The sequence below is a fragment of the Callorhinus ursinus genome, unplaced genomic scaffold (assembly GCF_003265705.2).
Source record: "Callorhinus ursinus isolate GAN/ISIS: 27379988/994484 unplaced genomic scaffold, GSC_fseal_2.0 scaffold16, whole genome shotgun sequence".
Classification (NCBI taxonomy): Eukaryota; Metazoa; Chordata; class Mammalia; order Carnivora; family Otariidae; genus Callorhinus; species Callorhinus ursinus.
In genome coordinates, this window is record NW_027397078.1 from 16,192,674 (window position 1) to 16,215,198 (window position 22,525).

The 22,525-nt window shown below is 36.9% G+C and overlaps 1 protein-coding gene across 2 annotated transcripts in view; it reads left to right on the forward strand.

The window, feature by feature from the left end:
- Positions 1 to 22,525, forward strand: part of DMD (dystrophin) — a 2,222,747-nt gene that overhangs the window by 938,343 nt on the left and 1,261,879 nt on the right. For both annotated transcript variants that reach the window (XM_073901937.1, XM_025857655.2), the window contains exon 30: positions 14,940 to 15,101. In XM_073901937.1, coding sequence (XP_073758038.1) covers positions 14,940 to 15,101 — 162 coding nt within the window. The remainder of the gene's footprint in view (positions 1 to 14,939; positions 15,102 to 22,525) is intronic.

A 22,525-nucleotide genomic window follows, 5' to 3' on the forward strand; every position in this document is an offset into this window, starting at 1 on the left:
GTTAATAATGGATATAGCTTCTAGAATTACATTTTTTCCTGTTTTGATTTTGGTGCTTTTTTTCCTTAGAGTGGAAGAAAGGATATTGGATATCTTGAGTCTTTGTTTTTTTCTTTTTGATGTAGTGGTCCATGATTCATTGTTTGTGTATAACATCCAGTGCTCCATTCAATACATGCCCTCCTTAATACCCATCACCAGGTGAACTCATCCCCCACGCCCTCCCCTCTAGAACCCTCAGTTTGTTTCCCAGAGTCCATAGTCGCTCATGGTTCATCTCCCCCTCCAATTCCCTCCCCCTTCATTTTTCCCTTCCTACTATCTTCTTTTTTTTTTCTTAACATATAATGTATTATTTGTTTCAGAGGTACAGGTCTGTGATTCATCAATCTTACACAATTCACAGCGCTCACCATAGCACATATTCTTGAGTCTTCTAGGTTGAATGCTCTGTGATAAAACTATTATCTTTTTATAAAAAAATTGCACCGTAAGCAGACTGTTATGCCAACATCTGTGTTCAAGATGACTTCATTTTTTGAGCTGAGTAGTAGACTATGCTCATAGTTGTTCTCATAATAATTTTAATTGAATAATTGGACAAGAATGATTATATTTCTGGTGGGGGGAAAACCCACCTGTATAATGCTTACACACAGATAATAAACCCTGTAGTCCAGCCCTAATTAATGTAAGAAAAACAGACAAGACAGTATATCCTTTTTATTTTTTCGATTAGAAAATAATTATTCTTTCTCTATGTGCTGTATCTTCTTTTATCTGAGAAAGGTATCTTCTTTTACCTTCCATCAATTAACGTGAATTACCTTGATTCTTGATTTTATTAATATTTTAGCATGCATCTTGTATTTTGAATTTAATTCCCCTCTATTTTATAAACACAGGAACTAAAATATTATGTAACCTTCACAAGAACAAAGGTGGTTGGAAATATGTTTCATTCTTATTTTAATCACTATGAATCATGGAGATGTACTTATTTATTATTTTTGTAAGTAGTAATTCTATCATTATCTTTAAATATAATTTGGCCTTCTTCAATAAATAGTGTTTTCTTGGCTATTTGCATTGACATTTCTGAAATGTTTTATAAGATAGTAATGTATGGTGATTAACATAACATAATAAAATAAAAAAAATAAAAAACAAACAAAAAAAGATAGTTAAAATTTTCTTATCTGTATGTATCCAACTATAACGTATTAGCTTTTTTTGGATACAGAGACAAAGGGACACATCAACACACACATACATATGTATGTTTGCATATATTTATATATGTATGTATATTTATATTTCTGTATATGTATATATACATACACACACAGACACAGATACATGCATTCTATTTTACTACCTAATTAATATTTAAGTATTATATACTCACTCTAGGTAAATTTTTCTGCTTTGGGAAGGGCATTAAAATATTTATAAATGAGTATGAACATATCTCACCCTTAAATTTCTTATAATTTGGTAGTTGAACTCCTTCCTTTAACATTGGAATAGCAAAAGAAGGAGTTAATCGATAAATCTGGGGAACCTGAGTGACTCAGTTGGTTCCACATCTGACTCTTGATTTCTGCTCAGGTCTGATCTCTGGGCATGAGATTGAGCCCCATGTCAGGCTCCATGCTTAGTGAAGAGTCTGATTTTCTCTCTCTCTCCCTCTGCCCCTCTCCCAGCTTGTGTGTTCTCTCTCTCTCTCTAAAACAAACAAATAAATAAACAAATAAATAAATAAATAAATCTATCTTTTAAAAAAAAAATCTGGGGGCACCCGGGTAGCTCAGTCGCTTAATGGGTTGCTCAGTCGGTTAAGCATCTGCCTTCAGCTCAGGTCATGATCCCAGGGTCCTGGGATAGAGCCCGGCACTGGACTCCCGGCTCAGAGGGAAGCCTGCTTCTCCCTCTCCCTCTGCCTGTCACTCCCCTGCTTCTGCAGTCTCTCTCTGTCAAATAAATAAAATCTTAAAAAATAGTATGTTAAGGCCTAAAAATTGGTCAATTACAAAAATTAGATCTGTAGTATGGGTTGGTAAATTAGCATTTTAGGAATGAACTGTTGAGTAGAGGTTTTTCTTTTAATTTTATTATCTGTGTACATTTTCATAAAAACTCCTGGAGTTTTTCTGTTTCTTTTTTTATGTTCAGTTAGGCAGCACATAGTACATCATTAGTTTTTGATGTAGTGTTCAACAGTTCATTAGTTGCATATAACACCCAGTACTCATCACAACATGTGCTCTCCTTAGTATACCCATCACCCGCTTACCCCATCTTCCCACCTCCCTCCCCTCTGTAACCCTCAGGTTGTTTCCCAGAGTCCAGAGTCTCTCATGGTTTGTCTCCCTCTCTGATTTCTTTTAATGAAAGCTGTATATAGCTATCACTTATGACCCATTATAATTTACAACAAATATTTACTTCCTATAACATAGAATACTATTCTCAAGTTATAGGTCCATCTAGTTCATCCATCTTCCTTTTACCACTCTAGCCCCTTTTAAAACTATTTTCTTTTCAAGCCACTTCATAGACTTTCTGGGTTGAATGATCAAAACTCTTCTTTAATATTTAGGTAACTGTGCCCTGAAATTATTTGTCCATTTTTTTTAAAGAAGGAAATGGGAGAGGGACATTCAAGAACATATTTTTACAATGTATTCTAGTATATCAGGGCAATTTATATATGAAATGAGGAACAAAAATATTTTCAAGTTCATCAAGCTGTTTTTTTAAGTCATAGGAATGTAAATATTCATTAGAAAATTTCCTTCAAAGTATCCACTAAAATTGGAGAATTGCTTTACTGCCTCTCCCTTACCAAGTTTCCTATCTGCATTGAGAAATGACTAATTTAATAGTACTCTGCCCTTTGTTCTTTTCCGTTGTGAGCCCAATTAATTGCATTTAACTGTTATTATATAATTCTTTTTGCATCTTTTCTTTCAAATTTAATTCTTGATAATTCATTTCAAATTTGGCAAGTCATCAAAATCACACAGATGGAAGAGTCTAGGAACTTTAAGCATACTCCCTCCCAGTTCCCTTTGATTTTCTAATTCAGTAGAATCTGGTTGAGACTGGGAACAGTATTTTGAAAATTTGCTCTACAGTCTGATGATTATTTAGGTTTGAGAACTCTGGACTTGACCCTTACCTGAGCATGAATTGTTTAAGGCAGTCCCCTTCGCTAGGGTGCCCTATGCCTCAGATTCATTCCTAATGTGGACCATTACCTTTTTCATGTCCATTAGCTGCTCATTAGAGCTGAGTGATCTCTTTATTTCAGAGATGAAGCTCATTTTCGACTCCTGAACAAGTAAACCAAGAAGGGGGGGAAAAGGGGGCGCCTGGGTGGTATAGCCAGTTAAGTGTCTGCCTTCAGCTCAGGTCATGATTCCAGGGTCCTGGGATGGAGCCCTGCATGGGGCTCCCTGCTCAATGGGGAGTCTGCTCCTCCCTCATCCTCTGCCCCTCCCCTCCTGTGTGGGCTCTCTCTCTCTTCCCCCCAAATAAATAAATAAAATCTTAAAAAAAAGAAGGGGAAAAGAGTAGTTCTCCTTCAAGGCTACACTTCCCTGCTGGAGTAGAATGAGTACTTCCCAGGCTGCCACAGCAAACTGCTGATGGCATGGAAAGTGCATTGCTCTGTTCCCCGATATGCTACACCTCTCTTCCTCCTAGACCAAAGTCTAGATGGAACAGACATTCCCCGTTGGACCAGTTTGGAAGACACTGTGCAGTCCTGCATGGCTGTGGTAGATATTGTCCGCAACTTAATCTTTAGCTGTATCTGACTTATGACAAGTGCAAGAACGCTGCAAGCGAGTGCCCACCACCTGAACGCTGGTTGCTCCTCTCTCACTTAAAACAGCTCCAGCAAAATGGTTTTCATGTCCAGATGATGGTAAGGTGCCACTGGGGAGAGGAGATAGAGGTAAGAGGAGGTCGGAAAACGGTTTATGTCTCTTTCAGTCAGCTTAGTATCTCACAAGAGCATTCAGTGACAGATGACCCTGGTCTCCAACAAAGAATTGAATGCAATGCACCTCTTTGCCAGTGTTTATGTTTCCCATGCTTAATATCCACACACAGGAGTCTTCTTTCTGTACTCCCAGCATACTGCTCGGGAATTGTACAGCCTATTTGGCAAGCGAAAGGAAATGCAGGTTTTCACTCCATCTTGTTCCTGCTGTTCAAGGTGCACAGCCCAGCCAAATGAATCCTGTCAGAGCCACAGACCCCAGCAGTAATTCCTTGCTACAAATCTGCAGTCTTGTCTATCTTAGCTACATGGAGAACAAAAGATCGGGAAGCCTTGTAATAACCTTAGGACAAAATAGTGCTCATTGCAGCTACTCAGCTAGATCTGAGGAATTATTCAGTGTGGTGTGAATGAGTGGGGTGACAGGAAGCCCTGAACACACTCTGTCTTGCACTTCAACTTATTCAGAACCATGGCAATCATCTGGAGTATGTGTGATAAATAAATATTTTTAATCTTCATGCATATGGAAAGGATTAAAAAGGATCATCCCAGACATCCCAGGAGAGAAGTTTTCCAGTTTCTCAGATACTACTTCTAGTCCACAGTCTGAGTATAATTGAACTCCACTGATGATTGACCATATAGGTCAACAGAGTCTAGAGCATTTTATTTCAAGAGAACCTGAACACTAGCGTCAGACCATTATGGGCCTCCATCACAGTAAAAGAAATCCTGCACAGATGTCCAATGTACATCAGGAAAGAACCATTTCAGGTTATTGGGGCTACATTTGAGACTACCTGACCGAAGATTGAAATCTGTTTTATAGGCAACCCTTGTGGCCATCCTTAGCTGCTCTGTAAAAGGTGGTGCGACAGATGTGCTTCTCACACATCATCTCAAGTCCAGGAAACCAGAAACCATGTGTCTGCTCATTATCCTGAGGGTCTGAATTCCCGAGTGGAGTTGACTAGCACCAAAAGGTCTTCCACTCTGAGATCTCTGTTACATCGCTGTGTTGGCTGGAGATTACTGCCCTTATGTAAGGAGCACCAAGTGGCATGTCGTTCAATGATAAGTTGACACAACTACCAGTCTATATACAGTTGGTCTCACGGGTTCTCTGTCACTAGAGGCTTTCTCTACTTGGGTGATGACCTGCATACCTCAACTTGGAAGCACCAGCTACAGTTTTTTAAATTGTGGCACCTTGCCTTTTCCCTACCTATACTTGAATTATGGAAAAGTCACTGCATCTTTAACTTCCTGGGGTAATAGAAGCAATTGCCAGAAATCAACTAAGTTTCTCAGTGGCTACATTCTGACTTGTGTTTCTGACCTCTACTTATTGCTTTGTTCTACAACTTGGTTTTACCCCAAGGTTTAGATTTTTACTCTTACCTAGACTCTGTGTGTTACTTACGCGTGTGGTCTCAATACTGACCCAATTTATCCCTAGACTCCGATTCTGTCTCACTCATCTGTATCAGGACAATACTCTATGATATTTTAATTATTTACAATATCAGTAAATTATTAATTGCCTAACATTTAGACTTTCATATTATGACCACATGTGCGATCAGAGAGCACCTTGCCATTACACCAGAGAAGCTTTGCTGACCAGGCAGGTCTCTGAAGTTACCTTGAAAAGGCTGGGAGATGAACTCTGTAGATTCCTTCTAGATTTACTGTATGATACTTCCAGCACTTCCTTTTTGAAGCTGAAATAATGCATCGGTTTGTTCCTGTCAGGGTGGAAGACCAATTTCATTTGTCTACCCATGAAGATGAATGGATGCGGAAAAAAATCCAGAAATATCTTAGATATATCACTGTACAGCTCATTGACCATTCTGTCAATGCTTTACTTGAAAGTGATGGCTCTCTGATGTCAAGTTCCATTGATAAAGTGATTCCCAAACATTGCTTTCAAGTGTGCTTCCTTCAGAGGTCACAGAAGAACTTCAGTGACCTGCAGAGACCTGAAACAGATGAAGTTCCAACTAAACATGGCCCCAGTAGTTTTAACATTTATAATCTTTACCTGTAAAGGAAATTTTAGGCAGCTCCATGCACATGGTTTGGGGCTTTTTCTACCCAGTGGTTTGAAACCAAGTAACCTTAACAAAAACAACTCTAGGTGACCCTTATAAATAATGCAACATTCTTTTATATTTAAAGAATATATATACAAAACACTTGTGTACATCTTTGTAATTATTTGTAGCCTGTCACGTATGCTAATAAACATGCCACAGAACTAATCGTGCCAGAATTCCCCGCAAGAGTTAAATCTAGAGTGGCTTAAATCAACACAGTTTTGTTTTTGGTTTTTGGTTTATGGGGCTTTTTGGGGGGTCTTTCTTGTCCAAGGAACACTGTGTGGGACCTCCTTTTGGAAAAAGTAGGACTAATTTGAAAATAAAAAAAGGCAACAAAGTGAGACTTTTGATGGTTGCTGAGGCAGTGAGCAGTTGTAAATTGTCTTTCCTGCTATAAATTTTCTCCTCTCCCTCTGCTTTATTTTTAAAATCTCCATTTAATTCCTCGTGGGAAAGACTGCCTGGATTCCTTTTGAGAAGCATTTCCTCAGCCTGCGGAAAGCACACCTAACGATCTGGAAATGTTACATGCAACTCTGTGAGGATCTATTATTTTCCTTTCACCATACAAAATCATGAAAAATGAAATTTTTTTTTCTCATTAACCCTAAAGAGGTCCAAGTCTACAGTGATGTCCAGGGTGTTCCTCAAATTTCACTTTCCTTGAGGATGTCCTCCTGTCAGTTCTAAACAACTAAAAGTTGAGAGAATGTGTTTGTGAGACAAATAGAACATTCCTAGTGCTCCTTAAATAATTCCTGATATTTTCATGCCATGCCATGCTATGCCTCCTTAAAGACTTTGAAGTTATCCTTCGGAAAGTTTAACAGACTCTTCACTGAAATTATTCATCAGTAGGCAAAGTGTTGCATTTGATAGCAGCAGGAGTCCATACTGATAACCTTGCTAGATAGGTATAAAATGTGAAATTTGCTGACTGTTGTATAAGCCAGTGGCATTGCTCTATCTTTATAAGCCTTCTAATCATGCCACGCTACCATGATTCTCAGTGTTTCAAAGATAGTTCCTAAGCCCTTCATTATTTATCTCTTCACACCTTCCAGAAACCATTTCTTACCTTTCCCTGGGCCACATTCCAACTGTTCCTTATATCCATTTTTTATTCTCTGCCTCTACCTCAGTTTATCAAGTGTTGAGTTCATTGACTATGACAGTAGTTTGCTGTATAGTTTGAACCAGGTAGGACAGAAACATGAAACATTTTGCTTCAAGTTGATGGTTGTTTCATTTTTCTTACGGGCATCCTGAATAGATCCCATTGCTTTCCAGGCTCTGTGAAATTAAAAAGTTAAAGCCATCTTAGTTCAGCTTGAAATTTCAATCTCATATTTAGTTTAATGTTATTCTACTGTTTCCATTTCAATCTTAAACTATGGCCTAAGTGACCTGCAGTTAAAGGGAAGAGTGATCAGTTTCCTCTCTATACCACCATCACTTTTCCTTACCTAATCTGGGTCCCATTATTCTCCATGGGCCTGAGAAGTAGGAGTGAAGGAAAGTCGGCAAATGTCTCCTGTTAACTAGCATTTTCGTAGTGTTCATGATATAACAAGGACACAAGTATTGACTTTTTGGAGGGTGCAAGTGTAGGCTCTTTAAGTGGTCTTATAAAAGCTCTTCTGTCTTCCAAATTCTTTAACAAGAAAAACATGCTTAGTGAAAATATCTTCAAGCCTCTTCATCATGGAGTACTCTTGCTCCTTAAGCAGTGTTTCTGCTAGACAACTCAAACACGGCTGCCTTTTTCACTGTCTACTTGACCTATGGAAACGTTTCTGCCACACCAAGCTTTAGGAAGTACAGGCTGCTCCCTTGCATCACTCTGCCATCATATCCAATTTTTTTTTCTTTTATACTTAGGTAGAAAGCAAATAACGCATTCAGCTGCATAAGCAGAGTCCAAGTTGGTAATTAGATGTCATCCCTAAGTTTTTAGAAAAGACTTATTTCCATCTCTTAGAACAAGAGGAACTTAGGACTCACTGTTTTCAGTTCAAGACTAAGAATAGCTTATAAGTTGCGTAAGAGTTAGGAGGAAACAGCTAATCTAAATGGGTGAAGGGGCAGGGGAGGTACAGGCTTTCAGTTATGCCATAAATCAGTCATGGGAACGGAAGGTAGAGCATAGGGAATATAATCAATGGTACTGTAATAGCGTTGTATAGTGGCAGATGGTAACTACACTTGTGAGGAGTGTAGCATAACGTAAGTACAGACTTGTCAAATCACTATGTTGTACCCCTGAAACTAAGGTAACATTGTGTGTCGTCTGTACTTCAATAAAAAAATGCTCTCAACTCACCAAAATAATTCAGTCAAATTGAATATTCTTACTTGGTATTTGAATAAATTACAACCTCTTAATAAGTGACAAAGGAAAACTAAAAGGAAATAGTTGCATTAATTTATTGGCACATTGAACTTGAGACTCCAGAAAATAGAACTTTTTGGTGAAGGACAGTCTGTATGTGCAGTGAGGTGAGGCTGTTAAATAATGCACATTAGTGGCTTCTCTGGTTTCCATGTTAAGTTCTGAAGAGCCAGAGGAATAGGATTTGGTTTTAGCACATCTCTTACAGGACTCCCACCCTCCAGCCGCTGTCCGTAACACTTCTTAACTCGTTATTGTTCTATTTTGTGCAAGGTAGTGGCATTCAATGTGGGACCAATGAATGCTCTCCCTCAAGCAGAAACTGCAAGAATTTGTAGCTGCTTTACTTGCATCAGAATTTGAGAAATAGTTTTCTTGAGTTCATCTACTACTAAAATCACTCAAGGAAATGAGGCCTAATTGAACGATGCCTATTCTATTTCATTGCTTAGCGAAAAGAAGATAAGACAATGATGAAAGTCAAACTATTTTACATGTCTAGTCTCAATGACAAATACTTATAAACAGTAAATAAATGTGTTTTTTACTACAAAGTGATCATAAACCGTATTCCATTTTTTTAATGAGCTGACATCTCTTTCCTTTGTCCTAGAAATTTTAATGAACAATTTAGAGAATCCCTAGGTAATTCGTTGTCACAGAGCCTGAAGTTTTTTTGTTTGTGTGTGTGTTTGTTTCCAAAAATTGAAGCGGAATAGGCAAGAATCGGTGAGAAAATCCACAGTCTGGACTTCTGAAAAGCAAGTGTCTCTCGAAATCTCAGCCCACTAAAAAGAATCCCTTTTTTAGGTAGGGCTAATGAAAGGATAAATTTTACAATGTTAACCCTGTATCTTTTGTGCAATTTACAAAGCAAAACTGAGAGCTCCCTTGGCCTGGCATGTAGTAAGCAACCAAGAAATATTTATTGAGTAATTGGATTAAAAAAAGGTTTGTGAAAGATGCTAAGACATTAAAGTGCATCTTTTGCACACTCGTGTTTTCCATTCTGCAAGACTTGTAACACTCTTACACCCCTTCACAAGGGATTCCGCAGCAAAGGGCTTCCTGGTGAAAACCTCCTCCACAATTAGATCCAGGCATCAAGTCTTTCCCCAGTTTTTTGCCAGAAAGCAAAAGCAAATAAAACAATCACACATACTCCTAAAAGAAGAAACAAAATAATGACAAAATCTCTCCCATTCCCAACCCTAGATCCCACAGATACTGGAAGAAAATTATTTTTGTGGCCTCAAACTAACTCATGCTATATAGTGAATTAAATTTCTCAGGAATTTCTATTTTAGCAAATATATATAGAGAGATATATAGATATGTACTTTTAATTGGTATGGTATGTAACCAAGAGAAGAATTCCATCAGTACATCAGTATAAGATAGGGAATTTTGGACAGAAACACTTTTCTGGCAATTTTTACTCATAAAGTATATATTTGTTTTTCTTCTTTCTTAGGCTGAAAAATATTGTATCCTTGCATTCTACTAGATTTTTTTCTAGTTTGATTGTTATCTTCCTATAGTGAGAGACTATGTATATAGTTCGATTCTGCAAAATATTTTGTGCTTAATAAGTATTTGCTGTTGGCTAGGAAGGTTAACTGTAAGGGAAATGTATCTTTCTTTTTTTTTTTTTGACTTTATTTATTTGACAGAGAGAGACAGCGAGAGAGGGAACACAAGCAGGGGGAGTGGGAGAAGAAGCAGGCTTCCTGCTGAGCAGGGAGCCGGATGCGGGGCTTGATCCCAGGACCCTGGGATCATGACCTGAGCCAAAGGCAGATGCTTAACGACTGAGCCATCCAGGCACCCTGAAATGTATCTTTCTAATGTCTCAGAAAGTCCTATTTTAATAGCGAGAACACCCACATTCCTAATTCATTTGCAGTCATGATCTTACCTAGCATTAAATGAAATAAAAATGATTATATTTTATAGAGCCTTTAATAAGTATAGCGAGGACATATAGCTCCTTTAATGAATGATGATTTGTAAAAAGTTATTCGGATAACATGTGAAATGTTTTTTTTTTTCTATTTTTAAGCCTGCATTCATATTTAAATACATTTATTTTGGTTCAAATTCCCGGTTTTTATTTCACATGAGAAATTTATTCTACCAGAATGAAAAATTCATTATTCCACAGTTTCTTAGCCATATTGCTAAGTGTTTGTAATTTTGGGGCACAAAGCTTATTATTTAATAAAATAGAAATGTAAAAAACAATTCGCTGTGGAGACAACTGTCCATTGCCAACAAAAGTCAGTTTTTGATTTTATACTCTAGAGTACTTTGAGGAAATAATAATATATTTCCATGTATGTTGCTTAGTTTAACTTAGTTTTCCTTGAATTTTTCTGAAAACCGAAGTAAAATTTTTTTCATTATGCTATTTCCTTGGTAACCATCATTAGGATTCCCTTTTTTACTTTTGTATTTTTGTTGTTGATGGCCAGCCTCTCAATATCTTTGTAACTCTCCTCATATTTGTTGTTTTTGTCTAGCTGTATGATTCATCTTGCTGATAAGAGAGTTTGCCGAAGGCATGGTATAACATTTTAAAACAATAGTTAACCTATAGTCTGGGCGCCTGGGTGGCTCAGTCGTTAAGCGTCTGCCTTCGGCTCAGGTCATGATCCCGGGATTCTGGGATTGGGTCCCGCATCAGGCTCCCTGCTCCGCGGGAAGCCTGCTTCTCCCTCTCCCTCTCCCCCTGCTTGTGTTCCTGCTCTCGCTATCTCTCTCTCTCTCTGTCAAATAAATAAATAAAATCTTTAAAAAAAAAATAGTTAAGCTATAGTCTGGACCAGCAACAAAAATCTGAGTCTGGTTTGGGACTGCCTACCGACTCTGTTCAATGAGATAGCGCAGGTCGAGTGACCAGAGGGTCCTAGAAAATCCACAGGCCTGGCCCCCCATCAGGGTTTGCCTAATAAGATGTTTAGAAATAGAAGGCAGCTTATGCCATGATTAGTTCAAAGAGTTTTGCAGGCTTAGATTGACATCAGGGCTTTTCACTCCCTGAGATGATCAAAGAATCCATGTGTATTGGTCTCCCTTACTGACTACCAGGCCAAGCAAAGACCCAACCTACCTGAGGTCAACTCTGCCATCATCTCTTAGGTCATTTCATTTATTTCAATCCATAGAATCTCATGAATAGAAAAGGTTAGATTTCTAAACATAATTTTGAGACTAGATATGCGGTTTAAGATTATGCTGTGTTATATCCTATTCAATTATATGAAAATTCTACAGATGTGTGCAGGAGAGTAGGTTGTTTTTGCCTTTAGTCAGATAAAGGACCAGATTTAAACAATGCCTGAGTAGGCAATTACTACATGCTGTGATTGGAAGGTTTCTCCAGCCACCTGTCACAATGGTGAAATTTTATCATTAGGGATCCATTTCTCTGGAGAAAGTCTGGCTAGGCTACAGACATTCTCCTGTAAAATACAGACAGCTCTGATTATAGCCATAAGCACTGTTAACTGAATTATGATGTGATGTAGCTTCTCGTTGAAGTTTTGACTGAAGAAAGGGGAAACTGCATTTGAATTAGATTACAGGCCAAGGTCTTGGTCACTGATTTGTAGCAAGTATTTTAATATAAGTAGACTAAAGTTTCCTGTAAATAATGTTCCATCCTATTCTCGATACTTTTCTTTATTTTTATTTTTTTTCCTATTCTGATAGTTTTAATTCCAAGCACATGCACACAACACACCAAAATAAAACAAAAACACCAAAATAAAGCAAAAACACAGGAAGGACTTCTCCAAAGGATGCGTCTTTTTTCCCAATTTCTTTTCTAAATCCAATTTTTTGACTACTTGAATACTTCTCTGTTTTCCCCACTAAAAAGCCTTGTTACACCATTTATTCAGTCATGAACAAAAGTATTGGTCTTTTTTTCTAGGAGCTGGTATTGAGCAGTGAACAAGCAGCCATAGTCTCTAATTTTATTGGCACTTAAAGTCTGAAATAGAGGACAAAATTAATGGGAAAATGCAATATGGTGTGATACACATTGAGCCAGAAATACAAAGTACAAGAGAGAACATAGGGTGTCAGGGACAGCTACCTGGTGAGGGAGATATCCAAGTTTCCAAGAGTTAAAGGATAAAGGTAAATTAGCCAATAAAAGGAAGTTGGGGTGGAATTGTTTGAGGAAAAAGGAGTAGCATGTTTAAGACCACGTATCAAGGGGCGCCTGGGTGGCTCAGTTGTTAAGCATCTGCCTTCGGCTCAGGTTATGATCCCAAGGTTCTGGGATCAAGCCCCACATCGGGCTCCCTGCTCGGTGGGAAGCCTTCTTCTCCCTCTCCTGCTCCCCCTGCTTGTGTTCCCTCTCTCGCTGTGTCTCTCTCTGTCAAATAAATAAATAAAATCTTAAAAAAATAAAAAGACCAAGTATCAAGAGAGACATAATGTATGCTGGGGAATGAAAAATAAAATTTCTCTGTAGCTCGAGCAAGGACTATGTCCAGCAGGGACTATGAAGGGACTTTAAAGCCATATTAAAGAGTATTGCATCTATCCTCAGGAAAATAAATACTCACTAGAGGATTTTAAGCAGAGGACCACCATTTCATTTTAGGAAGAATATACTATAGATGTGTCGCAGATGGGCAATGATAGGGTAGGATACCAGCCAAGAGCCTGTACTCTATTTGAGGCAAGAGATGGTAATGACCACAAGTAGAGTAATGACAGTGGGCAGGAGAAAAGGATGGAATCAAGAAATATTAGGAGGTAGAAGAAATGATTGGGAATTGATTGATTAAACACAAAATGGTGAAGGACATGATAGAGGAAGAGGAAATATCCAGAATCATGCCTAATAAATCAGTGAATAATTGCCAGTCTCTGAAATAGGGGGGAAAAATACAGAGCAAGAGCAAAAGCAAGTTGGGGAGGTAGGAAGTAGATGAGAAGGGGGCCCAAAATGTGTCCATATTTGGTCATGCTGTTGTTTTGGTTGCTGTGGGATGTCCAAGTAGAATTGTCGAGTTCAAGAAGGGCAATATATATTATATATGCACGTGTGGAGATCGAGGGGGAAATCTGGACCGGAGACCGAGTTGAGAGTTGTGAGTGAAAGAGGGCTAACCGAAACTAGAGGTGTGGGTGGAATGAGAAGAAAGGAAAGGCTAAGGCAAAATCCTGAGAACGATTTATGATCCAGGTAGAAATACCGAGAATGCCCTCCCACTCCTGTCGTAGTGTAAGACTTGCAGCTCTTTTAGCAGCTTTTAGCTTTTAGTCATAGTTGAGTAATGCTATGTTCCAAGTTGGCTTCATTAAAGAATAATGGCATTTCTAATACATTTTAAGCTAAAGAGCCCACTATATATTATTTTTTATGTTTATTTTTTATATTTTTTATTGAAGTGTAGTTGCCACACAGTGTCACATTAGCTTCAGGTGTATAGCATAGTGATGTGACAATATTATGCTGTGCTCTTCACAAGCAGGGTCATTTTTAAAACCCCGCTCATGGTCTGTGGGACAGGTAGTCCTCTTATACCAGAAAATCATGTCTGCACATCATATAATACAGACAGATGCTTGCTGTGTTGCATAACTTAAGGAATTCTCAGTAAGTTGCTTGTCCCAGTCCTTGCTTATAGAACTGTTCTTCTAAAGGTGAGCAGGTCCTTGAAGGGAGACTGTGCAGGCTGCTCAGCATGCTATTTATATTTGGAAAGTGTTAAATTACCTTAATCATACCTATAGTAACAATCAAGATTAATTGCAGCTGTATTAGGATACTTATTATTTGTTCCAGTTCAGCAGTAACACAGATCCAATTGTACAAGTGATTTCCATAATCCAAATTGTGAAAGAAAACGGGGGAGGGGGGAAGCCCATGCAAAACTGGTAGAAATCGTATTTAAAATAAATCCGTAACCAGATGGTTGTTGGAATTCTCTTTTTGAAAGGAGCTGATTCTGAACAGATTGTATATGTGTCTCACTGGTGGAAGTGGATTATCCATCTTGAATTGGATTGTGATGACGATGACCCTATTCTAAGTAAACCAAATCTCTTGAACTATATAATGAGATCAGGAGGAACATTCGGACTGAGAACGACAGATTGCAACGACGCAGATGATTTCACTACTGTTTTTTTTTTTCCAGCCTCATTCCTTGATATACATAATTCTGTGGTTTTTGTCCTGCAGAGATTCCGGATCCTGTAGTTCTGTGTGCTAATTCTTATTTCTTATTCTTATTTTTATTTTTATAAGCAGAGCTGAATGAGTGGCAGGAAGCTGCGAAATCTATCTTACAAAAAGGTGATTATGACGGAGTCTAGAATCTTCATTTCCTTTGTGGCAGGATTGCAGGAAAACTATTGTGAGTAAACATTGAACCGCTTCCTTCTTCCTTCTTTTCTTTAGGCCGTGAGGAGGCAAAAGTTGCTTGAGCAGAGCATCCAGTCGGCCCAGGAGATCGAAAAATCCTTGCACTTAATTCAGGAGTCCCTTTCCTCCATTGACAAGCAGTTGGCAGCTTATATTGCTGACAAAGTGGACGCAGCTCAGATGCCTCAAGAAGCCCAGGCAAGTAAACTGGGAATGAGATACTGTTACTTGGTGTGTTATCGGAACAGGACATTGCTGAATTTCTAAGTTAAAATTGAGTCAACTAATTGTACGGAGGGTTATTTGATTGACTGATTTGACTGTCTGGAGGTAAGAGGGAAAAAGACCTCTAGGTTAACACTCTTAAGATTTATTTTTTAAAGTATGTAATAGAGGAATTTGAAATAGAGACACTTACAAGGCAGGGAAATAGCATTTGGAAGTCTGCTGTTAATCACTATTTTCAAACTATACTTAAGCTAGAGGGAAACTTTAAGAATGTAAATTGTAAAGAAGGTATTTTTAATGTGCCATTAGAAATGCAGTCTCAAATATTTTATTATCAACTCATCTTTGTTATTTTGGAATCATAAGTCTTATGGTCTCTATATTGTTCTACATGTGATGTTTCATAGGTAGTTGATAGCAAAAAATTTGAGATGTAAATTTGCATTTATTACTGATAATCATACCATATATACTCACAAGTACTCACACATCCCACTCTGTTCAATCCAAATTATGAAATATGCTAAACAAGTTTTTCTAAAATGAGAGTTAAAATAATAATGAAAATAAGTCTAAGTTAATTTTATACTGAATAAATTGACGCCATATCTAAATTAACTTCCACCTTGGAAAGTATTTTTTTAAATGCTATATTTCTATTTTTTAATAACTTTAAATATATGTAAAGTATAATAGGTATTATTTATTTCAATATCTTTGGAATTTTCTGGTAGTAAGGTAATGTAACTACTTTTCAAATCTTAGGTACATTTTATGAATCCAATAACCACGGATAATTCAGACAAGTAAGTTAAGATGTGAGGGGCATTAGGTTATCTACCCATCCCAAGGGCCCTCTCCCCAGTAATTGGTGGAGAAGCCTGAATGTTTTCATTTTAAAATGAATTTTTAGATTAAGTATTGGATTTACAGATCATGGTTACGGTGCAATTATAGTGCACTGAATCATAGTCTGATTGGTACCCAGAGCATCGTTATACACAATAGCATGAGGTAGTTTACCATATTGTCAAAGTTTGACCACAAAGTCCCTGAGAACATGGGGCAGGGTACAGGTGGTTTTGATAGGCTTACAAAGTCCAGGGCACAGGGTGTCCTCATTGACCATTGCAACAGAGGTTGAAGAAAGTATAGTTTAGGGGAATCCTGATGACAGCATCCTCATGATAGTTTTTCACTGGGACAAGTGTAAATCGTAAATGGGAGATGATTGTGAACACTGTTGAGGATTTTAAGCTCCCTGGTATATGCATTCCTTCAAGCTTACATTAGTCCAGTGCTCAACCATTAACTCTTCCTAAGACTGTCCCAATTAGAAAAATACCTGACAGGAATGGGAAATTATTACTTAGTTGAGAAGAACTTCATGATTATAAACTAAAGGCAGAACAGAGTTGTTTCTTTTTTTTTTTTAATTCAGTGACTTAAACATGGAGGAATGTTTGATTAAAGACTGCTCATAAATTTCTGAATATAATTAAGGGAAATTTTGAACAATATAAATATTACATATTAAAATTGGGCATTTGTACTATAAAATATATAACTTTTTTAAGGCTTACAGAATGAAAGTATGAGTAACAATATGAAAGTATGAGATATGCAATAGCTATTATTGTCTTAGAAACAAATGGGAGCTTTTAGGAAAAAAAACTTGTTTAGTTGAAAAGGTTGTGGACTGTGAGTGTTCTTTTTTGTTTAGATATGAATGCAGGATTCCATAAACATGAATATAACATACTAGTTTTTAATACCATAATATAAAGTGTTTTGTTTATTTTTTCAAATAAAAACTGTAGTAAAAATGTTTTTAATTATAACAGTTCAAAATACTTGCAAATAACAGCACACGAGTCAATTAAGAAATTTCAAATCTACTTGGAAAAGGGGATTTTTACAGCACTAACAAGCACAAATCCGTTTTCCATGCATTTCTGGTTGCACCTGCATTTTCAAGATAATTCTTGACTTTGAGTCCCCCAACTGGTAATATATAATATTGGAAAATGCAGGCCACCCAAAAGAAAGAAAAACATTCTTCTCCAAGATTTTATTTTAAGATGACAGCAAGTGAATTGTTTTCTCAAACAGAGTTATCAGGTATTCAGATTTACTTCAAGGATTACATTTCCTGAAGCTCAATTTGAAACTCTCTTGCAAGAGACAAGTAGAGAGTAAAGAGACTGTCTGTGAAGTAAGAACATAAGCAGAGTTTGCCAGACAAAGAAGCCACTAAGAATGCCACCCAAATGGCATTTTTTTCTAAATGTATATCATGGGGGGCTAACTTTCCTGGCTTGTACTAATACAAAACAGCTTGTTTCTTTAAATTTCCATCTAACTTCATTGTTAATTAAAAGATTAGGTAGACTTAGCTTTCCCTTTTCTGAAACCGAGTGCTTGTTTTAGTGTATCACTGAGAAGCCGGACAAACAAAAAGAATGCCATTACTGTATTTGGTCCTCTTAAATAATGTGCTCAGATTTCCTGTCACACACTGGCCACATAGATTTGTGGATGTCTGTCTCCACCGTGTGGTGCAGTAGTAGTTTTGCTGCCAAATTAAAATCTGTTACTAGAGCCTTCTTTTTCTGCCTTTTAAGATTGAGATTCTCAGGAATAACAAATTCTCAGTATTACGAACATATACGCGATGTGTATAACTTTCTAACAGGTATGCTCTTATTATTTATAAAAGGAGACGTAGATCAAGATGGGTTCTTGTATTACATTTGCCTTTATAACTATAGGGCAGAAATGAGCTCCCCACTGCCTCAGCATGTTCATTGATCAGTTATCTGTTATGATTATAGAACTGGGCCTTCCCAATTCTAAATCAGATTAAAAATATTTACTGTTTTATTTAGTAACGAGCTCATAGGAGTAAAGTCTAACCTTTGAGACAGTAGGATTACATATTGTGAGTATATCAGAGCATACAGTGACCGGAGTATTTTTTTTCAGTCAGTAACACTTAAACCAAAATCTTAGATCGTACAACCACAGCATCAACTGCCCAATACCAGGCCATTTAAAGCAAGATTTTTATTAAAGTACAAAATTAAGATAACATCCTCTTGATTCAAATAGAGTAAAGCAAAAGGGAGGAATTCTTCTAGATAGAAAAATTTATCTTCTAGGTACAGAAATCAGAAACTTAAGAACTATTTCAAAAGTAGTATGACTAAAATATAAAAAACCAATGAGTGCTTCTTCAAGAACAATTTTACAGTACAAAATCATCAAATTATATAACTGCAAAGCAACACATATCATGAATATAGTTATTTGCTCCTTAAGTGTCCTGCAGAACATACTGAAACACAGATTTAGTTTTAGCACCTACGATCTGGAAGAAAAATTCCCAGAGTGCACCCACATGTCAGAATCTCTGGGGGGAACTCAGTTGTCAGAATTATTGGAAATTCTCCCGAGTGTTCTCACATGTGGAAAAGGTTGAGAACGACTTTAGAGCGTTCATTATTGGTCATGGCTGAAATGTTCCACAGTTTTTTCCTCACATCACATTTCTCACCACTTACTCTTTGATATTCACACCTATGACATTGTCGAGATTTCAATGGGAGGGAGTTGGGGTGACTTTCTCTTCTATTTTGATTGTCCCCTTACTCTTATGGGAAATGAATAAAGGAGGAAACATAGCTGAGAATTCCTGCAGAAACGAATTAATTCAGGCAAGTAGAATTTTCAGCATGGATGTTTGAAGATGAACTTGGCTTGGTTTTCTTATTTTCTTCTTTGTCCCCTAATTCCACATATCATAATGTGCCATTCACCTTGGATGTGCCTCTCAGTGATTGTAGGAGCCAAGATAATCATGTGCAAATAACCACCTTAATGTCTGCAGTTCTTAAAATTACGAAGGTATTTCAGTCTACAGTTTTTCTTTCCAATTATACCAGGAATTTCATAATTTTGAATCTCTAGTATGTAAGAAAAATCCAACATGGGTACCTGTTGAAATGCTCTGTATCATGAAGCATTGATGATGCACACTTTATAGAGAATATTATGGCGTCACTAAGATTACCACAAGAAGCAGTGGGCTGCCTAGTGGTGATTGCAGTGGCTCGACTATTTCTTTTGTCCTGCAGATTCCTGATGCCATCTTTTGCAACATCTCCCACATAGTAGATTTATGTGCATGAGTAGAGGGGAAAAAATTCAAGGCAATTTAGGAAACAAATTATCATCAAAGGAGAGGACTTCATAATCAATAGAGAAAGCGCTCCTATATTTCACTCATCAAGCTGGGACTTTTCGGATACTCTGGTTCCACTATAGACCAAGTTTCTTCCTGCCATCTCTTTTTCCATCCCATTAGCAATGTGGCTAAAACTTAGCGTCAACAAATAGAAGAGAGGGATCTTCTTTTTACTAAAGAAAGCTGTTAATTTAAGCTGACTGCATTAGCCACACATCAAAACAATTTATAATTGAGGTCTTCCTATGTTTATGGAAGCTAAATCTTATAACTCAGTTTAAATATATTTGGCCATTTTTAAATGTAAGCATTCCAGACTATCAAAACCAATGGCTTTTAAAAAATAAAGATCTAAATGCAGATTTTGGTCTATCAGATTAAGTTTAAGATTTCATTATAGGATAAAAAAAAGACTTTTATAGTGTAAATAGGCATATTTGAGTGCCAAACGACTCAGAACAGTCTAACTTTACAGCCTACTTCACTGATTTATGAATTAGTATAAACCCTCATTGCAGAATTCATTCAGGATTTATGTGATAATGGAATAATTTAACCGTAGAAGGAGAATATGGAGATCTATTACAGACATTTGGGTTCTAATATTAAACCCCACATAGGCGTGGCAGAAATATTTTCTTTTCTTTTTACCTAGCAATATAAATATGATGATAAACATAATACAATTAATTTTAAATCTGTTCTAACATTGCAATGCTACCTGTGTGTGTTACCGTATGGAACTGATTAGTCGCCAATTTATAATGACTGTTACCATTTCAATATGTTTAATAATGTGGGAAATAATTGCAAGCAAGTGTTACAGAAGATGCAAAAGATTAGAAATGTACTACATATCATTGACTATATTTCGAAAAATGGCACAGTATCATGTCCTCACAGGATGTATAATGATAAAGAAGTAGATGTCTTTTATATTATAAATTCAAAAGTGTACATCTTAATCCTGCAGTTCAATTACAGCATATCTGGTTGTGAAAAACTACCCATTCTAAATACAAAAGGTGAAGCTAGCTGCGCCATGCTATGGTCTCAGTGAAGACTCTTGAAGTACTCTGAATATTTTGAAGCTGAATTTAGATTCAACCTATTGTTTCTTTTTTTTTTTCTTATACAAACAGATATTTATTCCCAAAATAGCTGACAGTGAAATTATAAATCTAAAATGCACACCCAGATGACACTTGGTATCACAGGCACTGCTGTAGTTTCTTTGTAACATTTATGACTATCTGAAACTTCCTTGTTTATTTTTTAATTAGTTTTGTTATTGTTGTTTTCCCTGTGGACCTCAATTCCCTACCCACCAAAAGTCAATTTGTAAAAGATCAGGACTGCGTAGCAGATCCTCAATAAGTATTTGGTGAATTTATTCAATTCCACAAAGATTTACCACATTTAGTCACTAAATACGTGCCAGACAAATGTGCTAGGAGCTATTTTTTTTTTTAAATAGTGGACAAGCCCCAAATGGATTTTGCCATCTTGCCATAAGATAGCAGGAAAGGAAGATGAAAACCAAAGAATTGTTGACCAGTCAAGTATACCATAATCATCAAGAACAATTTTAAAAATGGGACTTAATGGTATCACGACAAAAAAAAAAAATAATAGCGTGACAATATCTTGTCATAGTGCTTTATGATGCTGCCAAGTTTTAGAACTTCACAGCGCTTTAAAAATACTTTGAGTAGTACACAATAAAATTTTTCATGTGAGAAGGAATGATTAGTGAAAAGTAAATATTCCAGCTTTTCTAGGTATTCCAGTCCTTTCGAGGACTATACCCTGTGAATAGCGACTATTTTCAAAGCATCTGCATTGTTTTCTTTGATCATTACCATATTTTAATGAGGTAGGTAAGTCAAATATTTAGGCTTAGGAAAATATTTGAAGAGGCTAGATTATTAATTGAAGGGATGGGGATAGGAAGTTACTGAAAATGGACACACGGGATCATTTGAGGGAGCTAGAGAAATGTTCTAAAAATGAAATCGTGGCAGTGGTTGCACGACTCTAAATTTGTTAAGTTTCTTGAATTTACATTTATTGAATTCTATGGTAGATAAACTATACCTCGATAAAGCTGATTTTAAAAGAGACTATGTAATAGAGAATATCTCAAATAGTATATCAAAAAAAAAATTATTTCAGGGGCGCCTGGGTGGCTCAGTTTGGCTAAGCGTTGCTTTGGCTCAGGTCATGATCCCAGAGTGCTGGGATCAAGCTCCATCAGGCTCCCTGCTCAGTGGGGAGTCTGCTTCTCCCTCTTCCTCGCTGTCTGCCCCTCCCCCTGCTCCTGCTCTCTCTCATTTCCTCTCTCTCTCTCAAATAAATAAGTAAAATCTTTAAAAAATAATTTCAGTTTACCATCAACTTTTTTAGTCCATTGTTTAGATGTATAGTCAAAGGTGAAATGTGAGGAATTATGTTAAATAACCTGGAATTAACTTAAATGGTGGCTCTTTATCATTGACCATCCTGGTGTCCACTGTAAGACCTTACATAGCAATATTGTAATATTTCAGTTGTTCATATTGGGATATATTTAATGGATTCCATGTCTAAAGCATTTTCACTGAAGCTGGGACTTTGCCTCAGATCTGCTTTCTCCACCTTGATAATTAGCTCTCTATCAAGCAAAAAATTCACCTGTAGCCACTATACTTCCTCAAATTTCTAGGTAGTATTACAGATTTCTCCCAAAGTTTTGTCCTTGCACTTACCTAATTTGAAAAGTAATCATAATTGCTTGAAAATGTAGACTTATAGTGGACTTCTGTTATCATTACCATCATTATCATTACTATAACTATGAATAGCATCATTTCTCAGATGTATTACAGGGAATAATAATTCCACAGAGTGTTCATTTTTTTGGTTTTAAATGGTTCTGTCCCCAAATTTACTATCAGAATAATAGGAGGGGGATAGAAAAAGATGGTCATCAGCTGATTTCTTAAATTTCTTAACACAAACTCCACCAAAGTACTTAGAATTGAACTAAGTTAAAAGCTAAGTTTATTTTGGTGTTATTAAAATGTTTGCCATTATGGCATAAACACACACACACATATATGTATATATTTAACTCATTAAATATGTACTGGGTTCCACAGTGCTTCAC